This window comes from Platalea leucorodia, assembly GCF_965183815.1.
Source record: "Platalea leucorodia genome assembly, chromosome: 9".
In the NCBI taxonomy this organism is placed as follows: domain Eukaryota; kingdom Metazoa; phylum Chordata; class Aves; order Pelecaniformes; family Threskiornithidae; genus Platalea; species Platalea leucorodia.
Window position 1 is genome coordinate 40,868,223 of NC_138831.1, and position 12,952 is coordinate 40,881,174.

The 12,952-nt window shown below is 43.3% G+C and overlaps 1 protein-coding gene across 1 annotated transcript in view; it reads right to left on the reverse strand.

The window, feature by feature from the left end:
• Nucleotides 1-1,179: 1,179 nt before the first annotated feature.
• Nucleotides 1,180-12,952, reverse strand: part of HDGFL3 (HDGF like 3) — a 37,881-nt gene continuing 26,108 nt past the window's right edge. Inside the window, exons 3-6 of the mRNA XM_082322005.1 lie at nt 11,979-12,117; nt 10,513-10,671; nt 8,784-8,930; nt 1,180-1,315 (exon numbers count right to left, since the gene is read on the reverse strand). Coding sequence (XP_082178131.1) covers nt 1,310-1,315; nt 8,784-8,930; nt 10,513-10,671; nt 11,979-12,117 — 451 coding nt within the window. The 3' untranslated portion in view covers nt 1,180-1,309. The remainder of the gene's footprint in view (nt 1,316-8,783; nt 8,931-10,512; nt 10,672-11,978; nt 12,118-12,952) is intronic.

The window sequence follows — 12,952 nt, forward strand, 5'->3', positions numbered from 1 at the left end:
AGAAAAAATAAAGATCTCACCTGCACTTGTATCTATTATGGTCAACTCATGTTAACAGAATGTTTTGCTTTAATACTTGACTTACATTAATACCTCACATTATTACACGTATGAAGCCAAATATGACGCTAACTTAGTTGCTTACAACCTCAAACCTTACTCCCAATACACATTCCAATAAATTTATTCTGTAAAAACAATACATTTTTTTGTTTTCTTTTTGTTTTGTTTTTTGTTTTTTTGTTGTGGGTTTTTTTAGTTTTTTACAGTAAACTCGTCAACTACAAACCTTGAATACGCAAAAGATGTTCCAAGGACAAGCATAACAAGGATTGATAAAACCAGACTAAATATGTTTTCACAATAAAAGCTGGCATAAAAATAAATAAAAATCTCTATTATCACAATAGCAACAATAATGTACACAGAATAATGGATCTGGAATGCTTACTTACTAGTCTAGTTCTATTTCCAAAAGGAAAAAAAAGCCAGAATGACAGCATCCTTTTTTAAGCCTTTCATTAGTTAAAATTGATGTTTTCTTTTGGTTTCCCATAGGGTTCTATATCACAGTAAGCTTAAAAATGGAAAGCATCCAAATGAATGATTTCAAATTGTGTTGGCATTGGAAAAAATCCTTGTATTAATCTAAAGAAACACAAAAAGACTTTCACTAACTCCACATATAGGAACTAAGTCAGATAGTGTACATTACATCATGATTTTGAGAAGTATTAAGAGTATAACTAGCTAGGTACTTCTAATAAGGAAAGGTATTTTATTACATTATTGAACTTGGCGGTGATCTCAACTGAAGAAGAATTTCTCTTTTATGTTGTAAACTGATCAAAAATCAAGAAAGTATGGATATAGGGAAATTTAAAATCATGTTTGTACGTGGAAGATATTGTAGCATTGTATGGAGGGGACTCATTTCTAAGATTTACTTGTTTTTTAAAAAATGCTGATTTAGAATGATATAATTTGGAGTTACACCTTTTCTTTCTAGAAAAGGAATCCAAAACATGTTCAAGTATGCGGTATCTTCATAAACCTCAGCCACTGGTAAAGGGCAACTTCATGCAACCAAATAATATGAAAATCAAAAAGTAACCCTTAGAAAAAAGGGTAAAATGTCATTTCTGCAAACACAACAGATAGGAATGTGAATAATGTGCATACAAACTGGGATGCTGTTGATGATACTAATGAACAGATGCGGTGACTCATATCAAATCCAAGAATATTAGACAACCAAACATGTAACCTTCTTGTGTTTTCCCTTAATATTCAGCAGTCATTATGTTGGTTAAGTCTGAAAGAGAAAAAAAAAGAATCACATTTAATGTACGAAAGAGCATGCTGCCAGGCACTTGATATAATTAATGCCGTATTCCCACACTTCAAAGCCACAGGTACAAGGAACCACCTGGTCTGTTTGAATGGGAATTTTTTTCTAGAGAAAACTGCTTACGTTACGTCAGCTAAACATACCACTACAAAATGTTAAAGAATACAGTTTAAAAGTAAACATTTAGGGCTTTATTCAAATAAGCAGCTCGAGTCATGTCTGTGGGTTGCTTTTTGTTTTCCCCCATCAGTTCATTCCGAATCTTGCACGATACTTCACACACAACCAAATTTCGCATTTTTCCGCTACAGTAAATCGCCGACAGGCTTCACGCAGAAGCTCGGGCACTGCTGCGTTCCTGAACGCCTCGCGAGGAGAACGCCCTCTTCTTCAAACAAAGGAACGCTTAGCAAGGACGATGCAAGATAAACAGTTTTCACAGTTCACGCATCTGAAAGTTGCTTCTGAAAAGGAAACAGTTTGGCTTGGAGTTCAGTGTAAGGTGATGACAGAAAAGGAAGAACTCGCACTTCGTGACTGAGTCAAGGTCAGCTCTTGCTTCCACTGACGTTAGTGGGACAGGATCAGAGCGGCCTCACGGGAGCGTGGCAAGTGTCTCCAAGTCTCGGTTTCTTTGTATTAAACGGAGGTAGCAAAACTCACCTACAGGCACAGGGACAAACTGCTTTTGTCCAACAACGTGAAGACGTGCAACACTACATGACTACCTAACCCTGAGCAAGACGTCCCGTCTCCTGCGTGAAGAATTCAGAGCGTGAATGCCTGTGCACCCACACCCTGATGGACGGAAAGAAACCCAACACACAAGCAGTATGAAAGAATTAGTACCGTACTTGGTGTGACCATCCAAGAAAAAAAACAACATCAAAGAATAAGTGGGGGAGTACAGGTTAAATCCACTGGGGATGACGGAATTTTCATTTTACACAGGATCCAGAAGAGAACGTGAAAAGACGACATTTGAACATCCCTGCATGAGCAGTTTGCTGCCTAGGCTCTCTCCCGCTCTGGCCCGTCACCCCTGCTGTGTGTGCTGCCGTGGCTATAGCGGACTACGCTTCTCTGTCCAAGAGGATAAGAGCACACCAGTGCCCACTGAACAGCCTGGGATCCCAGCCTGCTCGCTGCACCTCTGACCTAAGGGCCGTGTTCGTTCAGTGCGGTCCCTCTCTCCTACGACAAGGGGTTTGCAAACAGCAAGTAATGGAAACCTGCACTTTCCGTGTGGGAGGTGCTGGTACATCCTGACTAACGACACATGATAAGGGGTTATTATAAAATGCTCATGCATGTAATGATGGCTTACAGGAACTGCCTGTGAAGGTGTAGCAATGTGCTGGTCATCCAGAGCACCGCACTTCCATTGACCTCTCTCTGCTTTAAGAGTCAAGGAGATGATGCTTACAGATGCTTGGAGACATGGCTTGGAGGGGTTCGCTGCTGTTTCTTTCCCTTCAGAGGGAAGTGGAGACACCCATTAAAACAACTACAAATGATTAGTCAATCAAACCATGCCTTCTGCTAAGGTTGTTAATGACAGCTGCTACCCAGCACTGACAGGCAGGGTGGGTGGTAAAACAGTCAGTCCCTGCGGTATCGCTCTCAGATCCGGTAAGGAAAGTTGTCCTTTGGGAGTATGACACCTTTGCACTTATTAACAATTCCCCTCTGGGCTAAGGCCAGAAGACTGGGTAGGCACCATTCTCAAGTGGGGCGCTGGGAATATTAACGCTTCCAGTCCCCGCTGTCTCACAGATAGGTCCGCTGGGCCACGGCGTGGCACGGGAGGGACAACAAAGAGCCAGGTATGCAAATCATCCTCTAGGATTTTCACAGTTTCCAGTACCACCTTCCAGCACGACACACATTTTGTCTCCCAGGCGCGCTGCCAGCTGCCCCAGAAGTCGGCACTTCTCCCCGGGTGCAGGCAGCCCCCACGGGCACGGGGCTGCACAGGGACCTCGGCTCCCCCCTGCCCCGGCACACGCGCTGCCAGGCTCCCGCGGCAGCCGCTGAGCAAGGATGCGGCAGAGCTGAGCAGTTTCCATGGTCTCCATGGTTTCACGTCTCTTCAGAAACAGATCAACTCGCATCATCTTTGTTTGAACAAGTCTCTCAGCTTTACTGCAAGATACGGTACAACGTGTGCCGCGCCGATCAATGCTACCGCACACAAAAGAAACAGCACAGAATCTGACTGATTCGAGTCAAAAATTTCAGTCATCAATAAAATTGAAGGACAGAGAACACAGACAGCAGGGAATAAAACTAAATCCACAAAGTGCCTTGTTTTTTCTGGCACTGAAAATTCCTTCCTCAACAGTGTCTGGCAACTGACTCAGCCATCCTGTGCTTTAAAAGCTCTTGCTGGATGGGCAGAAGGATAATTATTTACTTGCTCTGTGCAATCATTGTTATTCCACGTTGGTTTGAGGTCAAAATGGTTACAGGATTCAATGTACACAGAGATGCAAAGAGGATATTTCATCTATACCGGCTGCTTGAATCTCAACTTGCATTCAGACATTTATGTTTCTCCTGAGTTATGTCCCACTGCCTTCTTTAGCAGTGCTGTTCTCCTGAGCTAGATGAAGGCAGCAGAAAACACGCCTCTTTACACCAGAGAGTATGCCACTATTTGATTTTTATGTAGCAATTTTTACTGTGCAATAGTTAAAACACATTTTTACAAATGTTATCTTTTTGGAGGGGTAGATTTTAACTTACCTCAAATTGCTGAAAAAAATTCAGACAGAAATATGTACTCTGTTTTCATTTTCTGGAAAAATGCCCACATAAATGCTTTTACATTGAACAGAGCCCTAAATGCTATACTTTTAATGTCGATAAAAGCCCAAACCTGTTATGCAGTGTAACCAATGTTACTCTTGAGAAGTACAGAAGGAAGAGCAAAGGAACCAAACAACCCGAAACCACATCAGAAGGACACACTGAACCTGTGTTTCTCTGGCCGGTTTGGCCATAACACTTGTCATTCACAGCAGTAACTGGAATTGTTGCTACCCCACAAGAACATCACAACAAAAAATATGTCCTGGACACAGGCTGTTTTAAATATGTTCTCCCAATTGCAATAGGATCAGATGGCAGTAATTTTGGACCAGATTTTGATCCCCTTATTCATGCTGGCAAGCAGTCGCCTCCACAAATAGATCCACTGACTCCCATGTTAGTAACTGATTGTCAGTGTGAGTAAAAAGATCACAGTCCTTTACCCCACTTTAATATTCAGGCCGTACCAGGAGCAAAAAAAATGTATTTCATTTCCAACAAATTGATTATTTTTCAAAGACTCGGTAAAATCATTCACCTCCTGAAGGGCAACCACCTGCATCCATATACGAAGAGAATGCCTCATTTACCAACACAATGTCCGGACCGTAACTAAAATAACGAATACCAAAAGAAAAACTTGCCACATACCCTGAGTGCTGACCTTAACATTCAAATACTCTCTAATAGGCCAGGGACTACGGCCAGCTTTCAAACGTCATTACATGGCTATCCAGAGAGTTAAAGTAAAAAGCAACTTAGGTGTTCAGTTATAAAGATTCAGAGTTATGCCAGCCACGAGCCAAACACACAAGTCACCAGAGATTTAAATGTGGAATGTAAATCTACTGCCATGAATTCACTGATTTACAGCTAATTTTGTGCCATAGAAAGTAAACAACACAGAGCCATGACTACCTTTCCACTGGAATATTCTGTTTATGTGGTATTTTGAGAAAGTCAAAACAATTTAGTATTTAACAGCAGAGGACTATTGTGGGGGTGGGTCTGTGACTCTTGACTTGAGCAAGCTGTCTTAGCTAATATATTCTTAGTTAATTAATATTAGATAATAAAACCCTAGGTTCAGGCTTTGCATCTTTCTGGGGAAGGAAGCAGCCAAAGAACAGCAGTGAAGGAAAGAGCTTGAGAAACAGGTCGTGGCGGGACACAATTATAAACTGTGGCTGAGTCTGAGGAAGCTAATGTCTCTTCCATTGAGAGGGCCTGGAGTCCTCAAGAATAGCTGAGAAACTAAGGGATGGGGATAAGAAGAGAAAGCAGCTTTGTCAACCCCAGGTATAAAAAAAATCACAAGTTGAGCCTTTGAACAGTATGAAATTGGCTGAAAAGATATCACAGCTTTGGAAGTACTTTTATTTGCTCTGGGTTTTGAGTCTTTAGGAAGCCATCACTTCACATTTTCAAGCTTTCCTCTACCACCTGGAGGTTAGAAATTTCATTAAAAAATATAGGTGAAGATGCTCCTGCAATCATTTGACTTCAGCCGTTAACCCTTCAAGAAGATCCCCATAATGCTGAGGGTAAGCGTGTGATTAAAAGGCAAGGTTCCCTCTGATCTGAAGAGGGGAGATGTGTCTTCAGCCTGCAGTCCAGGCATTATAAAACATAATCACTACCTCATTATTATTAGGATTATTAAGAGAAAAGCTGCTTGTGTCCTTGAGGCAACTCTTGCATGGTCAGAGACCTGGGAGGTGCAGAGCACGGGAGGCAAAGGCTCTGCAGGACGCAGCCCGTGGGGAGCACTACAAGTAGGGCAGCTGAGCCCGCAGCCTTCTGCCCACCTGCCTCCACAGCCCGGCCCAGCCTCCACTACCAGGCATCTTTTAAGCAGCCGGTGACGGTGGCAAAACCAGGGACTGAAACATGCCTATCCGTGAGATCAGGGCTCTGAACTCTCGTTTTTCTTGTCTCTTCGCCTTCGTGGTACCTTTCTACAAGTTATTTTGAAACAAACTCTTTTCTGGCGTGAGTCGCACGCAGCCCCCAGCCCCCTGCCTCGGCGGGGGAGCAGGTTTGCACCCCCTGCTCGGTTTGGCGAGCTCTTGGCGCCATCTCATGGCCAGCGAACGGCCCGGAGCCGGGCTGGCCGCGCAGGGAGGCCAGGGGTGGAGGAGGAGGCCCATCGTCTTCAGGCTGCGTGCTGGTGGTCCAACGCTCTTCTCACAAGCGAAATGATTTTAAAGACACCATAATATCATCTATGATGCTGTCTTTTAGCAGACCTAGGCATTCTTCTGAATTCATGCGTGTGAACAAGAGGACCATATCCCAACCCGGCAAGCATGTGTTGGTCTTTTTCGACCTTCCTTTCTATAGAAGAGAAGTCCAAGTGCACGGGCTGGAGGAGCTCAACGCCCTCCGGCAGCCTCCCAGTCTGGATGTCCAGCAGAACATGGCTGCAGGACCTGCACTCCCGGAGGTCAACCTAGACACATGCTGTGTGACTGGCTGTTTAACACCAACTGAAAAAAAAAATCCGATTACTCTTTCCCCGAGTGCCTTGTGTCTGATGAAGGCATACTGTCTAAAAAGACAGCCAGTCTGGCTTTGAGGACGCAAGGAGATGGAGTGTCCCCTCCTGGTCCTAAAAGAGAATTGCACTACTGACAAAATCAAAAGAAACGCTGAAAAGGATTTACATGGGAAATGCTGATTCTGCGGCAGAAATGCCCAAGGTGAAACATCTGGATCAGGATGTGAATTTCTCCAAACTCATCAGTGCTTTTATCTCAAGCTGCCCTTAAAACCATCTCTGCATCTCTCTTTAGTACGTGCTACTAAAACTCCACCTTTCCCATAATGTTAAAAGCATCCAAGACCCAGTTAAAGACTGGTTGTTGAAGTATGAGGTCAAGCCCGAGTGCTGGTCTTGCAGAAGTCAGAGCAGAGCCAACTCCTCACATGGGTATGACAATGTTAACTGTGAGTATTTCTGTGGAGCTGGTGCTGGCAGGAAGGACACAGAGACTGTAGCCGGTATTTCAGCACAGGGGCTGAAATATCTGCAATCCTGAAAACGCTGCAGAGCGCCATGACGTTCTAGCATGCTGGACTCTACCTCCCAGCGATTAAGAGCATGTCACATACAAAAGGAAAAGCTATATGAATGTCACCAGCCACAAAGCCAGCACCCTATGTGACTTTTTAGCCACTTAATCTGCGACTGACCTAACTCAGTAAGCATTTGGTCCTTACACGGAGAACATGCCTGAAGTTCACAGACGTATCTCCTGTCACTGCCCTGCTGAAGCTCTTGCCACCTCAGATGGACCTTGTGGCCAGTTTTCTCAGTCAAGTACCTATTTGAAGATATGAAAGTGTCACAGGGTTCACTAGCCGGAACGTGAGCAACACATACACTATGCACTCGCCACACTTAGCAGCCCCAGGCTCTCAAGAGTCTGTGGGTGAGGTGCTGGGAAGGCATGTCTCCTCGTATCAGTCTCTGGTTCAAGCCAGCTGCTTGTTCAGAGTGAATGGGAGAGGGTCAGGGCATATCATCTTCCTGACCCCACGAGCCATAAATCAAAGCCTTTATAAGGCGAAGAGCCACAGAACACACACACTGTACCACAGAGAGACGAGGGGAAAAGCAGCCCTGGGAGGAGTCTTTAAGCGGGAGATGACAGCAGCTCCCCAGAGGTTGTGTTCTGTGAGAAAGGGTTGAGGCTGAGCACGCAGCTGGGTGCTAAGGCACCTCGGCAATGTCAGATGAGAGCCTGTGCTGGCTGGCTGCCTCTCACACCTGGGGATTCGTGTCACTCAGCAGCTCCTGTGACAGCCCAGCCCGGCTGCTGGCCACGTGGCAGAGCCTCAGCATGGGAACTGCACCAGAATTGGTTCTGAGCCTGAGCTGTGAGTGCTGGAGCAGGGAGGCTTGTGCTGCTCCAAAGGCTCAGAAATAGCAGTGGTTGTTAAAGGTGGCTGACGATTAACCAACTCCCGTGCCAATTCCCCTGCTCAGCAACCTTCATTTCTGTTGTTGTGGTCACAACAAAATAATATTGATATGAACACACAACTGACACAAACATACAAGGAGATCATGTGAACCTGCTCTGGAGCAGACTGTACATCCCCTCCTTGGAAGGCCATATTCCAAGCAGGATCTGCCCTAAAACCCGCAGTATGCAGAGTCTGTAAAGTGCACATGAACCCTCCTGAACTCCAAAGAAGTCAGTGGGACTGCACAAATTTTAAACAACTGTGAAAGGACAAGCAGCCTCCCACTGCTTAGTGAGCCAAAATGCATTACGCAAACAGCCCGATTCTGCTCTCACATCAATTTTGCATCATTCCAGTTCATGGTTTTCAGCAGTTCCTCTCAGCTGACATCTATGCAAGTGTTGGAACAAAAATAATGCTTATAGTATCTTTTCTCATTCAGTCATTTCTCTAGAGCAAAATTTGTACCAGTGCAGGGACCGCGCCCATGTTTCTGTTCTAGGCACATTCTGCGCACTGAGATGCAACCTAAAAAGATCGCACGTGGTATGCACCGGTCACTGCAACGCAATGCCTCTCACCCCTAGCTCCAAAGCCCCCCAGTAGCAAACTGCATGGGAAGTGAATTATATTAACAGAAGATTACCCCTTCACTGGTTTTCTGCAAATCTGAAGAAGTGTTTCTTGTGTCATTGCCTGCGTCCCCAGCATCAGAGCTGCTCTTATTTTCTTCCTCTTTGCAGTCCTTATCATCTTCATCTCCAGGAGATTTCCGTGACTGCTTGGAGGATTTCTAAAATGATCAAAAACAAAGTTAAAAAGTAAAGACTGAGCTTCAGTCATAGAAAGACACTTTTGAAATGTATATGGAATGCTGTCTGATCACGTGCTTCCCTGTTCAAGGTGAATATTGGGGAGGATATATGGGGTGAAAAGCGTTTTTCAGGTGAAGTAGTGGGAGTTACTGCCATCAATGAAGCAAAAGGAGAAATTCTGTGTTCAGCACAGGTTGGCAGCACAATTGACTGCAAGGCAGACACAGTAATAGGAGATGGGTATTAGTGTTGGGTCACCTGTAGGTTTTGTTAGTTAATGGAACAGATGGTGCCAGCTTGACAAAACTTTTGATTAAACACAGAGATGTAAAATGAGAATAACATTAGCAGAGCTGCTTTCCATACTTTTTTTAGTGCTGTCAGCTTTCATATATTAACATTAAAGCCATGTGGAACCAATACATCTTTTCTGCTCCCTTTATGTTATGCAATTCTACAGTACAAAAGGATAAATTGTGGCATTAAGCCACCATTTTCCTAATCCTCGGTTTGCCCAGAGTCTTCTGGAAAGAAGATGGTAGACCAGACCTGAATTTCTAATGTAAAACATACAAAGGGGGTGAAATTACTTAATACATTTTGTTCAGTGGATGAACCACAAAAACTCCCGCTCTCTCCCAGATTGAGCCTGGATCAGATTGTTTGTTTGCTTCTTTTCATTTCATTTAGTTTTCACTTTCAGAGAGGAATAACACGAATGTGAATGAACATGACGCTGCCACACTTTCCACAATTTTGTAAGCAAAGTACAGACCTGGAGGCACACACAGAACTGGAGGAAGTGACTATAATGTTGCTCCCTTTCACCCAGGTGACAAGTGAGAAGCATACATGAACCCCAAGTTGTCACTACTCAGGTGAAGGTGTTCACCAGCCATTATGAGGCAATCTGAGACACATTACTCTTAGCTTCCTCATCTACGCTGTTACTTAGACATTAAGAGGTCAGGTAGGCACTACAATGCAGGTACTTTATCTACAAATTGAGTGCTCTACTCCCTGCTTAATGAATTAGTTCTCCCTCCCGTTCTGTATCCTGCACTGAAGTATTTTACACTCAGCTACAACGGGAGCAGCTGAGCACACCTGACCCTGCCATATCTTTTAGCATGGCATCTGGAGCACTCACACTGGAGACAGGAGGGGGAAGCTTCTCCCAGACAGGTACCAAACTTGAAGTCACGTCTCCCAGAAGGCACACTCCTAAGGCTTTTTTTTTGCTCTTCATGGGGAAATACCTATCTAAGATGACCAAACCTATCAATCCATCTTTGCATGGATTTTCTTTCCAGCCCTTCTGAACTCCTTCCCATACTTTCACCTCCTCCTCAAAGTGTGGGCACTAGAACAGGGCAGAGTATTTCAACTGCTGTCTCACCAAGGCTGTCTACAAAAGCAAGAGGACTTCCCTCTGTTTGAACACCATCGTTATGGTACTGGAATCAAAATGCTGAAGAAGGAAGAACAGATTGCCATGAGGTGGACAGTATTCTAATTATGAATGCACATGTGTAACAATGGAAAAACTCAGAAGATAACCTTTGAAGTGTAGGATTTTTTCCGTTTTGAGCCTGCTTTTTCATTCTTTCTTTTTCCTTTTCCATCCTCTTCTACCCGATCACCTTCCTCCTCACTGCTGGCATCTGCTGTATTTCCTCCTTCTCCTTCAGTTTCTGATGAGCTCTGTTGCTGAATTGCCTTTAAAAGAACAATAACAATAATAACATAAACAACAAAAATATCACTAAAATCTTTTACTTAATTTTTGTCCTATATTGAAGACAGAAATACTGGTAACAGACAGCTTACGCTTTAATTGCTATAGTCAGGAAGAGCTCAGGTTATTCTTGCACTTATCAAGAAAAAGGGCTGCTAAGGCAATTTTCTCAGTCACCACTTGAAAACAGTTATCATCAGATGCAGATTCTAGGATAGCATGTTCTGAAGGGTTTACACAGAAACAGAAGATCCAATAACAGAAATGTGTTTGCCAGAGAACTAAGGGTTGCTCAGTGGAGAGACCTGGCATGTTCTACTCTGGGCAAAACTATGGAAACTTTTAGATTTTGGCTGCAATAGGGAAGATTTATTCAGGAGAGAAGATGGCTGTTACAAAACCCTCCAAAGGGCAAGATCTCTGTGTTAGGAAAAAGCAAACACTGGCCAGAAGGCTGAGAGCTCTTTGACAGTCCATCTCCTGCAGACTATTCACTAGATTTTTTTAAATCCCCAAGTGTATGCAAAACATCTGCAGGGCTGAAAATATGAAACAGGAACCGAGAGGGGCAGCAGCTTGTTTGCAGGTGGTCCATATCTCTGGTTTGTAAGGTTTTGTGCTAATAATGTAATAGGTGTTTGCCTTCTTTTGGAGGTGATTTCTGCTTTCAAAGGACCACATTTTTTTAATGAGAAAAGTTCTTTGGGTTTATACAGCCCACTAACGACTCTTCTCCCCCTCCAGCTTCACCGACTTTTTGCTCCGGACATCCAACAGGGAGAGCTGTTGTACAGCAGCTACTATCTCCTAACGGCAGCTTAAACCTCCACCTTCTCACCCCTCACAACTTTGACAGTGGTGTCCTAAAGGTTATACCTTACCCATGTAAAAATCAAAAGTGCAGTGACCTTAAGGTCTGTGTAAAATACACTGAACCTGATACAAAAATAAACAACAGAAAGAAGAAGTCAGAAATTATTCATGTTTATACTGGAGTAAATAAAACCTTCCATTTTTAATTCAACTAAATCTGCTGCAGAATTTTCCACTTCACCACCCCAGAATATCACAGAAAGCAAAGGGCTCTGCAGCACGATTAAAGTTCAATTTGTCGCAGAGTGCAAGACCACAGTTGTCTTTACATTACACAATTACAAAAGCTGTGAAACTTTCTAGCTCCACCAAAACCAGGAACTTCTACGTCACTCATACAATGTTTACATTGACAAGAAGCCTTCGAAGAAGAAAACAAGAAAGATAAGGAGGAATAGAAGCAAAAGTCATTTACCTGATATCCAGTAAACTTTACTCCAGGGTTGTTTTCTATTTCCCACAGGCCTTCATTAAATCCTTTTCGCTTGTTCGACTTCCCAAACTTATCTTTATATTCTTTATATGGGAAAAGGTCTTTGGGCCCCAGGAACGCACTGCATTTTAACACAGGTAACAGTCAAAAAAGGACTTAAATTCCTCCTCTTCAAAAAAACCCCAACATTCACAGTGCAAATGTTTGCCCTATTCTTCTGCTCATTCCGTCATTTCTTTTTATTTATTTGTTTGTCTGTTTATTTAACACACTGGCTTTGAGTTACTGCTATGAGTCTGATTTAATGGATTGTCTCACCATTCTGATGTTCGATGTTGCAAAATCATGCTGGGTCTCTCTAGAAACAACTAAAACAAGTTTCGTTTATTATATTAACTACTGCTGGGAACTGGCACTTGAACAGTTTATGAAAGGGATTATATGACGTAATTGCCTGCAATAGCAAGGGACCAAACTTCCAATCCTATGTGTTACAAACCCAGAAAGGCCTAAAAATACCATATGAAAAGTTAAAGCATGTAAGGAGTTCCTAGAACCCATGAGTCAAAACTTATCCCTTCTATTACTGGACAGAAAAAGCAGTGGCATTTATTATTATCTATAGTGCCAGTAAGCCTGGGAGCTTCTTTCTTGGAATAAGCCCCCCGCATGCTAGATTCTGTGCAAACACAATAACAATGTTCTCTTTCCCAAAAATCTTATAATTTCATATAAGACAAGAAACAATGGGTGAATATAGGCAGATGAGTAATACAAGGAAACAATGAGACACACAGGGTGCTTGTGGCCAAATTGTTTTTTAGACAGCACAGCAAAGGAGGGATTTTGTGCTCTGCTGCGGCGTAAGTCAGCTACGCACTAGGCCAACTAATTTCAGGCACAGGCAGCACAATGCAGGGAAAAATAATAATAAAAAAAAAGAGTGGTGATTTATC